This window comes from Macaca thibetana, chromosome 19, assembly GCF_024542745.1.
Source record: "Macaca thibetana thibetana isolate TM-01 chromosome 19, ASM2454274v1, whole genome shotgun sequence".
Taxonomy (NCBI): Eukaryota; Metazoa; Chordata; class Mammalia; order Primates; family Cercopithecidae; genus Macaca; species Macaca thibetana.
Genome location: NC_065596.1, coordinates 8,149,619 through 8,167,055, shown reverse-complemented (window position 1 = coordinate 8,167,055; position 17,437 = coordinate 8,149,619). Strand labels below are relative to the sequence as shown.

At 51.4% G+C, this 17,437-nt stretch overlaps 1 protein-coding gene across 7 annotated transcripts in view; it reads right to left on the bottom strand.

Annotated features, from left to right (window-relative positions):
• Positions 1–17,437, bottom strand: part of EPS15L1 (epidermal growth factor receptor pathway substrate 15 like 1) — a 120,635-nt gene that overhangs the window by 65,839 nt on the left and 37,359 nt on the right. For all 7 annotated transcript variants that reach the window (XM_050769495.1, XM_050769497.1, XM_050769496.1 and 4 more), the window contains 4 exons: positions 15,297–15,422; positions 9,364–9,423; positions 5,868–6,101; positions 1,798–1,955 (listed from right to left, as the gene is read on the bottom strand). In XM_050769495.1, the coding sequence (XP_050625452.1) occupies positions 1,798–1,955; positions 5,868–6,101; positions 9,364–9,423; positions 15,297–15,422 (578 nt within the window). The remainder of the gene's footprint in view (positions 1–1,797; positions 1,956–5,867; positions 6,102–9,363; positions 9,424–15,296; positions 15,423–17,437) is intronic.

Below are 17,437 nucleotides of genomic sequence, written 5' to 3'. Positions count from 1 at the left end.
AAAATGTCTTCCCTCACCCATGCCACCCTCTCAACATGGGACCTCCTTTCCCACCTCGTGTGTAGTTATGGCAGAAGCCGTTATGGCAGAAGCTCCCCCCTCTACCAAAGAGAGCTGGGACAGTACTAACAGACTTATTTATGCCCAAATGCAGTGCGTGAACAGAGTTGCGGAGAATGAGCAGATTTCAAGGAACATCGCTGATAAAGGCTGCTTTAAAATGCCTAGTTGTCCCCACAGTTGGAGGCCCTGACGATTTCACACTGCCACTATCTCTCCCCAGTCTACCCCTGCGGGCCCCAGCCTGCTCATGGGCTGCAGCTGCCTCTCCACTCCCGTCCTTTCTCTGCTCCGGCCATCTCTCAAGGAGCATGGGGTCCGAGGCCCACCTGTGGAGGGTTCTGAGAGCAAAAGGGCTTGGGGGTGGCTCAGTCGGCGGCCATCCGGCTCTGACACCACATCCTGCTCTGCTGACCTGTACGGCGGTGGCCATCGCAGGGACAAAGCCTCCATCTTCATGCTCCCCTCCTTCCAGTCCCTCCTAGGAGTTGTGTCGTCTACACTGGGTCATGGCCCCGCCCCGGGCACCCTCAGACACATCTTTCCTTGTGGTTGTTTATTCGAGAGCCCAATTATCCTTTCCTTTCCCTTTGCTGCCTGCATGGAATGACCTCTGAGTTCCTTCTTTTGATCCAGGTGGATTCATGATTTCCTGTGTCATTTCCATGTCGTTACATCATGTACCAATTGCAGCATGCATTATAAATTACTTTCCCTCTACTGCCCCCTGGACATGACAGTCAGGGTGTCAGGGCACTAACCAGGAATTGTGTGTATGTTGGTTTCAGAGTTAAAGGGGACACTGTTTTTGTGGTTTCTAAAAGGGACAGTGGATCCGAGGCAGGTGAGACCCATTGTCCCTAGCCAGTCGGAGGTGGCTTGGCCGTCTGGGTGATGACTCTGTGACAGCTGGTTCTCAGGCTCCCACCTCACAGTATGGACATCTGTGAATTACCACTAAGGACAGTCATTTCCCCCAAGCCACTAAGTAACATCCTAAATTTCACTGCTCTACTTGGAGGGATTTGCCTCTTGAGAATTATCCAACAATTCTCTCCTTTTGATAGCTCCCAAGTGAAGCCTTCTCTAAGGCCACAAAGTTCTGAGCAACAAGCTCAAAAGTGACTTCAGCCCTGGCCAGTGGCAAGAGGAGTGCCCCAGCCCTATAAAGTAGGCTGTGTCCAGCCCTGGGGGAAAGTGGGGGTGAGGCTGACTCCTCAACTGGGCTCTGAGGTGCAGAAAGGGTCTCCCTGTGCTCACCCGCCTGCCGGGAGCCAAAGCACTGGCCTTTCCAGAGCAGGGCCTCCCACAGGAGGCAGCTGTAGCCCCCATCCCCGTCACCACCCCCTAGGCCATTCTGCTAGAGGCTCCAAGACCCTGCTGCCCACACCTCCCGAAGGCAGCTGTGGCAAAGGCCAGGCCTCCTGCTAGAACCAGTATCATGGCCAGCAAGAACAGGGCCCAGCTGTGTGAGCAGATGGCCTGGGAGCTCTTGAGAGGGGCCAGAGGGCCCTCCTACTGGAAGACAGTGAACTGACCAGCATGGAGCATGGGCTTCAAGCCTTGGCACATGCACCTTGCTCAGCCTCTGTCAGGCCGGGGAGAATAAAGGACACCAGACACAGTGGAAGCCTGTGACAAGCTGGAAGGGGCCCCCTGACCACCACCCTCCACAGTCTTCACCCATAGGCCCCCTGGAGCAACCCACAGCCACGACTGCCACCCGTCCGGCCTCACCATATGTGTGCTAGAAGGTTCTGGGTGAGGCCCGAGTGCATGAAGATCTCCTTCACCTCCTGGCCACTCACGTAGCCGTCCAGGTCCAGATCGGTCTTCAGGAATATCTCATCAAATCGCATCTTGTCTGCCACCGGCACCACCCAATTCACTGTTGGCTGAAACAGTTTTTGGCAAAACAGTTAATCTGGAAGCTTTTTATGACCCCCCGACACATGCTTTTTGATGATGGGGCGATTAAAGCACTTCCATGCACATTTGGCATCAAACTCTCCTCACTTCCATGAGCTGAGGGCAGATGAGATCCTTGTTCTGTAACTGGCTAAACTGAGGCTGAGACAGGTTGAGGCTGGCTCTGTGAAGCTCACGCAGATGCCAGTCTGTACCTCTCTCCACCCCATCACCCGCTCTGCTTGTCCATCTACCCTGCCACCTAGGGCGTGAGGGAGGCTGTGATCTTCAGGGGATGGGTTCAAACATGCCAGGAAAGATCCCCCTGAGCACCCACTTGGAAGGACTGTCCCCGGAGAGCCGGCCCTGCCACATGCCAGCCTCCTTGGTCCTCCCACTCTTCATCCCCCAGAGGCTGCCCTACAAGCAGCCAAAGTGTCCCGTCCCAGGACTCTGTAGACCACTCTTCTATGTCCCTGACCCCGCTCCTGAGACAACAGATACCCCCAAGCTGTCAGTGCAGACACACCACTTACAGGTAACAAATGAGACCCCATTATCCAAGAGGGCCGCCACCCACGAGGCCCCACCAACATTCACGCACTCCCAACCCCGCCAGGGCAGACGGAGCCACAAACCCAGTGCAGCTTGAGGTTCACAGCCCCGGGGCTGGGCCACCTGCTGCACCTGCGGCCCCTCTCACCGCCGGCTAACTTGAGAGAGGCAAACGCCATCATGGGTCAACCAGGGCCCAGTCACCTCCTGGTTCAGAGGCATCGAGGCCCCTCAGGCACTCAGGCAGGCCTCTTCCGTGGCCCACTCCGCCTGCATTACCGCGGGCCTTCAACAAACCCACCACGCCACAGTTCACGGCATCTGTGTCCTGAACTCTAGACATGCTTTTCCTCTTCCCGTTTTTTTTTTTTTAAACTAATATTTATACAAATCACTCCTTTTAAACAATCTCGTAATAGCAATGAGAATCAATACCTGATTGAATTATCTAGATGATGAGGAAGTGGAGAGAAAAAGGACAGGCAAATGTGGCTGGAGGGATCGATTGTTCCTCCTCCACACAGCAACTGTACAAAAAGCTGCAACCCACTCCTCACCTTCAACGAATGCCATGATGCCTGAAACTGCCACTCAAAGTCATTCCTCTTAGTTATGAAAGTATTTCTTAGGCTGGGAGCGGTGGCTCACGCCTACAATCCTAACACTTTGGGAGGCCAAGGTGGGTAGACAACCTGAGGCCAGGAGTTTGAGACCAGCTTGGCCAACATGGTGAAACCCTACTTACTAAAAACATGAAAAATTAGCCAGGTGTGGTGGTGGGCACCTGTAATCCCAGTTACTCAGGAGGCTGAGGTGGGAGAATTGTTTGAACCTGGGAGGTGGAGGTTGCAGTGAGCTGAGATTGTGCCATTGCATTCTAGCCTGGGCGACAGAGCAAGACTCTGTCTTGGGGGAAAAAAAAAAAAGGATTTCTCAAAGAGTTATCACAGTGTTGACAACCCAAAGATGTCCACAGGATTGAGGAGAAGGGACTCCTGGTCAAGACTGGGAAACAATGGTTAAACTCATTTACTCTTCATGAACAAGTCTCCTGTGATGTCCAAATCTAACGGGCTCCTGATATCAACTCGGGGAATTCAGAAAGCAAGCTTGGGAAACAAGGGATACCATGTGACCCAGATCAGCTTAGTTCAGGGGTTTCATGTAGCAAGTATGTGTGATGAAGTACAGCAAGGACTTGATCAAACAATTTATCAAAATCTATGGAGCTAGGCCAGGCACAGTGCTCCTGCCTGTAATCCCAGCACTTTGGGAGACCAAGGCAGAAGGATCCCTCAAGCCCAGGAGTTCAAGACCAGCCAGCATAACACAGCAAGACCCCATCTCTACAAAATAAATAAATAAATAAATAAAATTAGCTACGCATGGTGGCATCCGCCTGTCCCAGCTACTGGGGAGGCTGAGGTGGAAGGATCACTTGAGCCCAGGAGGTTGAGATAGCAGTGAGCCGTGATTGCCCCATTGCACTCCAGCTGGGGCAGCAGAGCAAGATCCTGTCTCTTACATATTTAAAAAAAAAAAAATTCTGTGGATCTAATTCAAATGATGAGAGTTCAGATGGCAAGAGCAACCTGACTTTTACTTGTTGGCATTGTACTATGTAAATTTTGTGAGCTGCCTCAAGTCTGGTGGACATAAAGATGCCAACAAATGAATTCTAATAAGAAATGGGCCGGGCGCGGTGGCTCACGCCTGTAATCCCAGCACTTTGGGAGGCCGAGGCGGGCGGATCACAAGGTCAGGAGATCGAGACCACGGTGAAACCCCGTCTCTACTAAAAATACAAAAAATTAGCCGGGCGCGGTTGTGGGCACCTGTAGTCCCAGCTACTCGGGAGGCTGAGGCAGGAGAATGGCGTGAACCCGGGAGGCGGAGCTTGCAGTGAGCCGAGATCGCGCCCCTGCACTCCAGCCTGGGCGACAGAGCGAGACTCCGTCTCAAAAAAAAAAAAAAAGAAATGGGCTTGCTGCCTTTAAGTCAAGGGGCTACAGCAAGCTAACCTCAGAAGCCAGGGATCACAAATAGGTAATGGGAGTCAGACAAGCTGAGCTGTGGCAGGACATAGAAACAAGGGGGGTTCTGTGTCCCACGGGTCCAAAGAAGAAATTACATATGAAATTATGGCTCTGGGATGACAAGAGTCCTAATAATATTTGCTGGGCAAACAAAAGGAACTCACTGCCTGATTTCTGGGGCCTCAGGGTAGGTCAGCAGCAAGATTCTGGTGCGAACTTGGCTGTAAACCCAACACGGGGCAGCCTTGCCCGTGGAGCTGGCTCTCCCAGTGAGGGCTGGGCTTTAAGGCCAGCTCAGCAGTCACAGGTCCCAAGGGAAGCAGATCAGACCCTGGTGGCTGGAAGTGGCTTCACTCAAACCTGGCATGAGGGCAAAATCGGGTGGCCCTTGGGGGCCCCAGACAAGAGTGTTGCTGGCCTGGAGATGAGGAAGGTGGAGTGCGGGAAGCATGTGAACTGTAGGCCCCCAGAAATGCTGGTTTTCATGACTGTGATCCTACCAGTGACGTCCTCGGGGCAGGAGCTATACCCTCCCACCCCACCCCAACAGGGGCCACTGGTAAAACCAGTCTAGTCAGAGGGTCTCGAGAAAACCACCAGAAGATCACCAGAGAGGCGGGTTATGAAGCTGGGTGACCTGTGCCCGCCAGTGAGTTTGGCCCCACTAGCTTCCTTGCCAGTAAAGCACCTCCCCAACCTGACCTTCAATACTTAATAAGAACTCTTGGCAAGAGCTCTGCAGACACAGGCTGGGCACAGTGGCTCACACCTGTAATCCCAGCACTTTGGGAGGCCGAGGCAGGAGGATCACTTGAGCCAAGGAGTTCAAGACCAGCCTGGGTAACATGGGGAGACCTCATCTCTATCGAAATAATGAGATAAACGAATACTTTTTTTTTTTTGAGATGGAGTTTCGCTCTTGTTGCCCAGGCTGGAGTACAGTGGCGCGATCTCAGCTCACTGCAACCTCCGTGTCCCAGGTTCAAGTGATTCTCCTGCCTCAGCCTCCCGGTGGCTAGGATTACAGGTGCGCACCACCACGCCCAGCTAATTATTTTTTGTATTTTTAGTAGAGGCGGGGTTTCACCATGTTGGCCAGGATGGTCTCGATCTCTTGACCTCGAGACCTGCCCACATCGGCCTCCCAAAGTGCTGGGATTACAGGCGTGAGCCACCGCGCCTGGCTGCAAATATTTTTTAAAAACATTTCATCACAAGCTTGACTGCTCTGGAGTTGCATGTTAAGAACTCCCAAGAAACATCCTACTGTGCTCTGAGAGGGGACTGCGCCCACTGAGGGCTCCATACCTGTGTTTGCTTGAGGCTGTGCTTGGGGGACAGGCTCCCTGTGCTGTTGAGGCTGCTGACGCTGCCGTGGGACGGCGTGGAGCGGAGGCTGTCTTTTGGTGGGGGGCTGGCGGGCAGGACAGGGACGGCGCCAGGGAACACAGTCTTCTTTCTCTTGGAGGGGGGGATGAGGGACGGGGGCAGGGCGGAGGGCACGGGCTCCTTCTCCAGGGCTCGGTACACCAAGTGCATGGCCTGCGGGTGCAAATGACAATGGTGCTGAAGGGACAAGGCTGGGGCCGGGCACCACCAAGAGAAGGCAGAGGGCAGCCCTTTTGGGGGCTGCAGTGACAGGACAGACACTCTGTGAGGACACTCCCAAGCTGACCAGAGGGAAAAAACAATCATTCCAGATGAGTTATCTTTTATGTGTAACTTTCCGAGACATGTGTTGAATTATTCCTCCAGACTGAAATGCACACAGAAAGAATTCAATCAAGCCAGACTCGGTATGCATCCCTTCACCACTCAGGGAGGCCACCGGCTCCAGCGCTGGCACCTTCCCAGTACTGATTTGGAAGTCTAAAGACACCAGAAGAGAGGCTTGTACTTCAAGACGTTCAGGAGTAGTCCCAGCTACTTGGGAGGCTGAGGTGGGAGGATCGCCTGAGCCCAGGAGAGGGAGGCTGCAGTGAGCTGTGATCGCGCCACTGCACTCCAGCCTGGGTGACAGAGCGAGACCCTGTCTCTATAAAACAAAACAAAAAACAGTGGAACTGAGGATGTATCCATGAGGCAGGCCACAGCCATAGAAATAAATTCTTTGTAGAAGGCCAACTAATAAAAGTGTAAGGAATGATGGTTTTGATGAGCACATCACCGTTTGGGAGCCACCATCATCGTAATTAATCTTGCCAGGTTAAGGCGAGACTCATCAGCAGTGGTTGAACTCTTAGGGAAGAGTCTGAGAGTCATAGGTGCTGACAGTATCAAGGCATCCCCCACAAGAGACAAAATGAGCACCGAGGGAAAAAGAGCAACTGCCCAGAGGAAGCCACAACCCTGCCCCACCTTGACCCAGTGATGAATGTCAACATGGCAGTAAGAAGGCACGTTGACATCATGCTCCCCCAGGTGGGAGACCCATGTGGGGCAGGTGTGACCTCCATGGGATTCCTGTCCCACAACAGTGCACGACCTGGGTCATCAAGAGGACCTGGCAGCCAGGCCCAGGGACACTCCATAACTGCTGGCCTGTGCTCTTCAAAATGTTGACATTGAAGCCAGGCACGGTGGCTCATGCCTGTAATCTCAGCAGTTTGGAGGCCGAGACGGGCAGATCACCTGAAGTCAGGAGTTCAAGACCAGGCTGGCCAACAGAGAGAAACCTCATCTCTACTAAAAATACAAAAAAAAAAAAAATTAGCCAGGCATGGTGGTGAGAGCCTATAATCCCAGCTACTTGGGAGACTGAGGCAGGAGAATCGCTTGCATCCAGGAGGTGGAGGTTGCAGTGAGCTGAGATTGCGCCACGGCACTCCAGCCTGGGTGGCAGAGTGAGATTGCCTCTCAAAAACAAAACAACAACAACAAAAAAACAAAAAGTCCATGTCGAGAGACACGAAGAGAGACAGAGGAACTGTTCTAGATTCCAGGAAATGAAAGACGAAGGACAACAGGATGTTACACACAGGACTGGGTTCTCTTTAGATACAGGGACATTTTTGGGACAACTGATAAAATCTGAGTAATATCCTGGGATTAGATAATAATAGACACACTCATACAGAATGTAAGGTGTATATATAGGATATAATGAAAATATCATAAATGCGATGCTATCATGTGAATTTCCTGATTTTGAAGTGGATAATGGTTATGTGTAAGAGAAGTCCTTCTTTTTAGGAAATATGCACTGAAGTGTTTATGGATGAAGAGGCATTGTGTCTGCAACTTAACTCTAAAATAGTTCAAAGGTAAACTTCACGCAGCAGTAGGGAGGGAGAAAGAGTTAGGGAGGGTGGGAGGAAGAAGGGAGGAGAAAAATAAGACAAATGTAGTAAATTAGCGACACTGGGAAATTTGAGTGAAGAGTTTTCAAAAGAATTCTCTGTGGGAGGTCGCTTGAGTTCGAGGCTGCAGCAAAGGTATTCACGTCACTGCACTCCAGCCGGGGTGACAAAACAAGACTCTGTCTCAAAAACAGAAAATAATTCTCCATATTACAGGTTGAGTATCCCTTATCCAAAATGCTTGGGACCACAGGGTTTCAGATTCTGGAGTTTTCTGAATTTCTGAAGGTGTGTATTACACGTACTGGTTCAGCATTACTAATCCAAAAATCTGAAATCCTCCAATGAGCATTTCCTTTGAGTGTCATGTTGGTGCTCAAAAAATTTCGGATCTCGAAGCATTCCGGTTTCAGACTTTCAGATTAAGGATACACTCAACCTGTAATGAAACTTTTCTTTTTTTTTTTTTTTTTGAGACGGAGTCTGGCTCTGTCGCCCAGGCTGGAGTGCAGTGGCCGGATCTCAGCTCACTGCAAGCTCCGCCTCCCGGGTTTACGCCATTCTCCTGCCTCAGCCTCCGGAGTAGCTGGGACTACAGGCGCCCGCCACCTCGCCCGGCTAGTTTTTTGTATTTTTTAGTAGAGCCGGGGTTTCACCGTGTTAGCCAGGATGGTCTCGATCTCCTGACCTCGTGATCCGCCCGTCTCGGCCTCCCAAAGTGCTGGGATTACAAGCTTGAGCCACCGCGCCCGGCCTGTAATGAAACTTTTCTACATACAAAGAACTATGTCAAGATAAACACTTAAAAACTGAAAGAAGGAAGGCCGGGTGTGGTGTCTTACACCTGTAATCCCAGCACTTTGGGAGGCAGAGGCGGGGGGATCACTTGAGGCCAGAAACTCAAGACCAGCCTGGCCAATATGGTAAAACCCCATCTCTGTCACAAATACGAAAAAATTATCTGGCTGTGGTGGAGTGCACCTGTAATTCCAGCTACTTGGGAGACTGAGGCATGGGAACTGCTTGAACCCGGGAGGCGGAGGCTGCAGTGAACCAAGATGGCACCACTGCACTCCAGCCTGGGTGACAGAGCAAGATTCCGTCTCAAAAAAAAAAAAAAAAAAGAAAGAAGGTCGGGCACAGTGGCTCATGCCTGTAATCCCAGCACTTTCAGAGGCCAAGGCGGGTGGATCATGAGGCAGGAGATCGAGACCATCCTGGCCAAAATGGTGAAACCCTGTCTCTACTAAAAATACAAAAATTAGGTAGGTGTGGTGGCAGGCACCTGTAGTCCCAGCTACTCGGGAGGCTGAGGCAAGAGAACTGCTTGAACCTGGGAGGCAGAGGTTGCCATGAGCCAAGATCGCACCACTGCACCAGCCTGGTGACAGAGCAAGACTTCATCTCAAAAAAGAAAGAAACAAGAAAAACAAACGAATCCAGCAACCCCTGTGCACTGCACATTTCCTTCCTGGGGTGGGTGGGAAGGAAACAGCAGGACCTACCACAGCGAACTCGTCTCGGTCCAAGTGCCCATCCTTGTCAATGTCACTGAGGTCCCAGACCTGCAAGGGAGAGACCAGCATGGGTTACTGTGGGAGGAAAGACTGGGTGAGAGTGAGACCACCTGCCAGAACTCAGACTCTCAGCCATGGCACTCACTGGGCTCAGGACAAGGAAGTCAATATACATTTCAGAACCAGTTTGCGAGTTCTCAGAAAAACCATCACCTGTAAAGTACTGTCAACTACCAGATGCACGGTCTGACAATCATCATGATTATAATCATGGCCAAGGCTACATTTTAAACTTAGCCTGAGTTTCCTCTTTATCATCTTACAGAGACATCTTAGAAAAGACAGCTTTGATTGAGTACAGTGTTGCCCTAAACACCCACACTCCCTACGCTCACTCCTGCAAACCCCACCCCTCCCTTGCATTCTCAGCTGGGCAGGGCTGTGAGCTCCTGTCTGAGCATGTCTGTGGGTCTTGTCTCCTCTCCCCAGCAGTGGATGGTGAGACAGGTGTCAGGTCCACTCAGTGCGCTGAAGAGGAGGCAGGCAGGCAGGCGTGGGTTCCGGACTGTGCCTAAGACACGTGCAGATCTCAAGCACCATTACGCTGCCAGCTTCCTAACCCATGCCAGCCTTCCTGGATGGGCACACCTGCCTGGCAGGCCAATGCTGGGCAGGATGGCAGTCCCTGGATCTAAGAAGATGCCCACTGCTCTATCCATGATGCTTCATGTGTCACCATCACCCCTCCCTAGCCAATCACCAGGGCTTCAGTCCATGCAGGTTTCTCACGTCTGGGTCCTCCTCTCCACCTCTGCTGCTGTGCCCGAGGCTCATGACTCCCCAGCTCGCACAGCCAAGAGCCTCCAGCTGGCCTCCCTATCCCAGTCTTGTCCCTATGGCTACCATAGGGACTGTTCCAGAACACACACCTGACCCTGCCTCACCCTGCTCCTCAGCCTGGCAGATGGGGCCCTGTCACCTCGCTGCTGCTGAGCCCCTGATGGTAGCAGGTCCCTGCACCCCAGCCCAGCCTCCACAGACTCCACCTACTTTGCCAGGGATCCAGGACTCCAACAGGCCTTTCTGGCTCCACAGTCCTCCCTCAGCCCAGGCCTTTCCCACCTCGGCACTACTGCCTGTTAGGGCCGGATCACTCTCTGGGGTGTGGGCCATGACGTGCACTGCAGGGCATTGGGCAGCGTTCCTGGCCTTGACCCACCAGATGCCAGCAGCACCCGACCCAGGTGTGACAACCAAAAATGTCCCCAGGCACTGCCCAATGTCCCCTGGGGGCCCTGGGGGGGCAGAAGCGCCCAGGGGGAGCCCTGGCCCTAACTGGCATGCCAGGCTACCTGCGGCCTCTGTGCCGTCACTCAAGCTGCCCACATGCCCACATGCCCAGACTTCCGCCAGAGTCCCCCTCACCCTGGAGGATGTGACCAGCGGCACCTCTTCTAGAAAGTCCGCCCTGGCTGCCCTGCTCCCCGTGCTCAAGCGGGTCAGGGGCCCTCCCCTCTACCACTGTCCTCACTGGGCCAAACTGTGATTATCAGGGATGCTGTCAGGGGTGTCTAATGGACAGGGCAGGTGAAGAGGGCAGGCTCTGGGGACAGCTGCTCCAGAATGCACACTGGATCCTGCCCCGCCCTGCCTGCAATAGGACCTCATCCCTTATCCACCCTTCCACAACTGTGCAACCAGGGTGACTTCCCAACCACCCTGAACATCTGCTTCCCCATCTGAAAAACAGGGGGTGGAGGGGTGTGAGACACAGTCCTTAACAGCATGGCTGCAAGTGCTGGATGTGTGTCTTCATGCAGAGCACTAGGGCCCGGCCTGCACACACTAAGCCCTCAGTAAATAAGTAAACGCATCTTGGCTATTACTTATTTGACTTCTTTGATGGTACCTAATCATCCCCACCTTCCCACTGCCCAGCACAAGGCATAGTCCACTGCAGGCTCTGAAAAATGCTTACTGAATGACTGACCAGATGCATGATGTGTGGGTGCCTGGATGCACAGATGGATGATGGCACGGATGCAAGTGTGCACGGATGAATGCATAAATATGGACACACAGGGACATGTCAGCATAGACGTATGGGCACAAAGATGCATGCACAGATGTGTGGATAAATACATTGCATGGGCATGTGCACACACAGATGAATGGATCATACGGATGCAGAGGGACATGGGTGCATAGATGCATGGATACAAAGATGCATGCATGGCTAGGCACAGTGGCTCACGTCTGTCATCCATCCCAGCACTTCGGGAGTCCAAGGCAGGCGGATCACCTGAGACCAGGAGTTCGAGACCAGCCTGGCCAACATGGTGAAACCCAATCTCTACTAAAAATATAAAAATTAGCTGGGCGTTATGGTGTGCACCCATGGTCCCAGCTACTCAGGAGGCTAAGACAGGAGAATCACTTGAACCAGGGAGGCAGAGGTTGCAGTGAGCCAAGATGGCGCCAGTGCACTCCAGCCTGGGCAACAGCGAGACTTCATCTCGAGGAAAAAAAAAAAAAATTAAATAAATAAATAAAATAAAACATATTTATGGTTAGATAGAAGGTGTAAGTTCTTTTATTTTATTTTTTCTAAAGACACAGAGTCACTCTGTCACCTAGGCTGGAGTGCAGTGGTGCGATCTCAGCTCACTGCAACCTCTGCCTCCCAGGTTCAAGCGATTCTCCTGTCTCAGCTTCCCAAGTAGCTGGGACTACAGGAGCATGCCATCATGCCCAGCTAATTTTTATATTTTTAGTAGAGACGGGGTTTCACCATGTTGGCCAGGATGGTCTTGATCTCTTGATCTCATGATCCGCCCACCTCGGCCTCCCAAAGTGCTGGGATTATATGTGTGAACCACCATGCCCGGCCAGAAGGAATAAATTCTAATGTTCAATAGCACAATAGGGGAACTATAGCTAACAATAATTTATCGTATCTTTCAAAGTCTCTAGAAGAGAAGATTTGAATGTTCCCAGTACAAGGAAAGGATCAATGTTTGAGGTAATGGATATGCTAATTACCCTGCTGGGATCATTAAACATTGTGTGCATGTATCAAACCATCACGTGGACCTCACATTATAATTATGTATCATCAAAAATAAAAATAATAAAACATAGAATAAAGCAAACCACGGTCGACTCTTGAACAACATGGTTTGTTGAACTGTGCAAGCTCAGTGTATGTTCGTATTTTTCTAATCAAATGTGGATACAAAATACAGTAGTCGTGGGATGTGAAACCTGAATATATAGAGGGCCAACTTTTGTATCTGCAGGGCTGACTGCAGGACTTCGGTATGTGTACATTTTGGTGTATGATGGGGCCCTGGAACCAATCCCCCTAAGTATCCCAAGGGACAACTGTACTTTTAGTTAATAGAAACAAATTGAGGCTTTTAAAATTAATTAATTTGGCCAGGTGCGGTGGCTCACGCTTGTCATCCTAGCACTTTGGGAGGCCGAGGCAGGTGGATCACCTGAGGTCAGGAGTTCAAGACCAGCCTGGCCAACATGGTGAAACCCCATCGCTATTAAAAATACAAAAATTGGCTGGGCTTGGTGGCTCACACCTGTAATCTCAGCACTTTGGGAGGCCAAGGCGGGCGGATCACGAGGTCAGGAGATCAAGACCATCCTGGCTGACACAGTGAAACCCCATCTCTACTAAAAATATGAAACATTAGCCGGGTGTGGTGGTGGGCACCTGTAGTCCCAGCTACTCGGGAGACTGAGGCAGGAGAATGGTGTGAACCTGGGAGGCGGAGCTTGCAGTGAGCAGATATCGTGCCACTGTACTCCAGCCTAGGCGACAGAGCGAGACTCTATCTCAGTAAAATAAATAAATAAACACAAATACAAATACAAAAATTAGCCGGGCATGGTGGCTCACGCCTGTAGTCCCAGCTACTCGGAGGCTGAGGCAGCAGAATCGCTTGAACCTGGGAGACAGAGGTTGCAGTGAGCCAAGATCATGCCACTGCACTCCGGACTGGGTGACAGAGCAAGACTGTCTCACAAAAAAACAAAACCAAAAAAAATTATTTATTTATTTATTTTTAAAACAGAGTCTCACTCCTGTTGCCCTGGCTGGAGTGCCATGGCACAATCTCAGCTCATTGCAGCCTCGACTTCCCAGGCTCAGGTATGATCCTCCCACCTCAGCCTCTAGAGTAGCTGGGACTACAGTCGCACACCACCACAACTGGCTAATTTTTTTATTTGATTTTTTCAGTATGGATGGGGTTTCACCATGTTGCCCAAGCTGGCCTCAAACTCCTGGACTCAAGTAATCTGCCTGCCTCAGCCTCCCAAAGTGCTGGGATTACAGGCATGAGCCACCACACCAGCCTAAATTGAGGGTTTTTTTTTTTTTTTTTTTGAGACAGAGTCTCGCTCTGTCACTGTGGCTGGAGTGCAGTGGTGCGATCTCAGCTCACTGCAATCTCCACCTACCGGGTTCAAGTGATTCTCCTGCCTCAGCCTCCTGAGTATATGGGATTACAGGCAAACACCACCATACCTGGCTAATTTTTTTTTTTTTTTTTGAGACAGAGTCTTGCTGTGTCTCCCAGACTGGAGTGCAGTGGTGTGATCTCGGCTCACTGCAAGCTCCACCTCCCGGGTTCAAGCCATTCTCCTGCCTCAGTCTCCCGACCAGCTGGGACTACAGGTGCCCGCCACCACGCCCGGCTAATTTTTTTCTTGTATTTTTAGTAGAGACGGGGTTTCACCGTGTTAGCCAAGATGGTCTCGATCTCCTGACCTCGTGATCCACCCGCCTCGGCCTCCCAAAGTGCTGGGATTACAGGCGTGAGCCACCGCGCCCGGCCATTTTTGTATTTTTTTTAGTAGAGACAGGGTTTCACCATGTTGGCCAGGCTGTTCTCAAACTCCTGACCTCAAGTTATCCACCCACCTCGGCCTCCCAAAGTGCTGGGATTACAGGCATGAGCTACTGCACCAAGCCAAGACTTTTTTTTTTTAAAGAAAATGCATACATTTTTTCCTAAATTTGCAGCAGAGTTGAAAATACTTTTACCTTGAGCTTTACAAGAAGAAAAGAGTAATTAACAGTAGAAAAGAGCCAGGCATGGTGGTATGCACTTGCAGTCCCAGCTACTAGGGAGGCTGAGGTGGAGGATGGCTTCAGCCTGGCAGTTGGAGACCAGCCTGGGCAACATAGTGAGACCCCATCTCTAAAAACTCAAAAAAGAAATAAAAAAGGCGGGGTGTGGTGGCTCATGCCTGTAATCCCAGCACTTTGGGAGGCCGAGGCAGGTGAATCACGAGATCAGGAGTTCAAGACCAGTCTGGCCAACACAGTAAAACCCCATCTCTACTATAAAAACAAAAATTAGCAGGGCGTGGTGGCATGCACCTGTAATCCCAGCTACTCGGGAGGCTGAGGCATGAGAAAAGATTGAAGCGGGGTGGCAGAGGTTGCAGTGAGCCGAGATGGCGCCACTGTACTCCAGCCTAGGCGACAGAGCAAGACTCCGTCTCATAAATAAATAAATAAATAAAAAGATACACACACACACACACACTCCCACATTCAGCACAACGGAAAGGGGGAAAGCCCAGGCTGGGGAGCTTAAGATTAAGCTCTACTGGTCCCGAAGCCCCAGGCAGCAATTTCACTTCTGAGTCCACCTCCTCATCTGTGAAGTGTAAGGATTCTAGCACCCTCCCCAGGGGCTGGGTGAACACTGTAAGCCACGCCCTAGGAAGCCCTGAGCCAGCCGGGGCTGGACCCACAGAAGCGCTGATGAAGCCCCTGACGGCACAGGGAGAAAACAGAGCGAGAGCCTCGTAAGCACCGTGGGGAAAGAGAACAGTGGCGCCCACACACAGCAGGGACACCGAGTGCGGAAGAACCAAGCCCGTGGCCCACTTACCCGGCCCAGGACATCAAGAGGCAGCTTTGAGTTCATGAGGACTGGCTTGACTTTGTCTCCAGAGAGCAAACCATTGATGGGCAAGAGGCTTTCAAAAATCCCATCAAATTTGGCCTTTTCTTCCACCTAGTTGGAAAGAAATAGCCCGAGTAAGTAGGAGAGCACACCTGTGTGAGTGTCCAGACCGAGCTCTGACCGAAAGCCGAGTGAAAATGGCCATGGACCCATCATCACCTTTGGCTAAAAGCACAAAATGATCTTAGAACTGTCTTGGCCCCTTCCAAAGTGAACATATGCCCTGAAGGAAATAGCATTATGGCAACCTCAGATCTGGAAGCCAAGGTCCTCAGGAGGGAAGCCCTGGCCCTGGGTCTTGCCCTTCGTCCTAGTTGCTGCCTGAGTGGGGCAGGAGTCTCCCATGTTGGGGCAGTGTCTTTGCAGGGAAACACAGATCAGTCTCACCTTCCTCCAAGGAGCCCACTTGTACCAAAAAGACAAAAGTGTGAGCAGATGTTATTGCTTGAGCAAATAATTATCAAAATCAACTTTAAATAAGTACAGGAAGCCCTCTGGTTTTTTTGTTTCTTTTCTTTTTACTTTTTCTTTTTTTTTTTTTTTGAGACAAAACTCTCGCTCTGCTGCCCAGGCTGGAGTGTAGTGGCGCAGTCTCAGCTCACTGCAACCTCCGACTCCTAGGTTCAAGCAATTCTCATGCCTCAGCCTCCCGAGTAGCTGGGATCACAGGCATGCACCACCACACCCAGCTAATTTTTGTATTTTTTGTAGAGATGGGGTTTCACCATGATAGCCGGGTTGGTCTTGAACTCCTGGCCTCAAGTGATCCGCTTGCCTCGGCCTCCCAAAGTGCTGGGATTACAGGTGTAAGCCACCAAGCCCGGCCATATACAGGAAGCCCTCCATTTCTTTTTTTTTTTTTTTTTTTTTGAGACAGAGTCTCGCTCTGCCGCCCAGGCTGGAGTGCAGTGGCGTGATCTTGGCTCACTGCAAGCTCCGCCTCCCGGGTTCACGCCATTCTCCTGCCTCAGCCTCCCGAGTAGCTGGGACTACAGGCGCCCGCCACCTCGCCCGGCTAGTTTTTTTTGTATTTTTTAGTAGAGACGGGGTTTCACCGTGTCAGCCAGGATGGTCTCGATCTCCTGACCTCGTGATCCGCCCGTCTCGGCCTCCCAAAGTGCTGGGATTACAGGTTTGAGCCACCGCGCCCGGCCGAAGCCCTCCATTTCTAATGGTAAATAAATTAATACATAAATAGGAATAGCTCTTCATGAACAAAGGGAAGGTGCGGCATTACGATGCGGAGTCGCAGTTCCTGCTGTTCTGAAAGACACAGTGCAGGCAGCCCGTAAAAGAGGCCACGAGTGAGGCAGCGGCTTCCAGTCTGTTCCGTTCTCCAAAGGAAAGGAGGTCCACAACGAGTGGGACTCAGGGAGAGCAGGCCTCTCGCAACCTGCTTGGCCACACACTGGAGCTATTGGGAGCACTAAGAAAACACCCTCAACACGTGTCCATCGACAGATGAATGCACACACAAAGCGAGGTAGATCCAGACAGTGGAACATCCCTCCACCACAAAAAGGAAGTGAGTTCTGACACACGCTACAATGTGGACAAACTCTGAGGACAGCATGCTAATTAAAATAAACCAGCCACACACAAAATACAAATACTGTATGAGGCTGGCACAGTGGCTCATGCCTGTAATCCTAGCACTTTGGGAGGCCAAGGTAGGGGGATCACTTGAGCCCAGGAGTTTGAGACTGACCTGGGCAGCATGGTGAGACCCCATCTCTAAAAATAAAAAACAAAAACAAAAACAAAACTAGGCCAGGCGCAGTGGCTCACGCTTGTAATCCCAGCACTCTGGAAGGCCAAGGTGGGCAGATCACTTGAGGTCAGGAGTTCAAGACCAGCCTGGCCAACATGGTGAAATTCCACCCCTACTAAAAATACAAAAATTAGCTATGCATGGTGGCACGTGCCTGTAGTACCAGCTACTCAGGAGGCTGAGGCAGGAGAATCACCTGAACCGGGGGGCGGAGATTACAGTGAGCTGAGATCGCACCACTGCACTCCAGCCTGGGCAACAGAGTAAGACTCCATCTCAAAAATAACAAAAAACA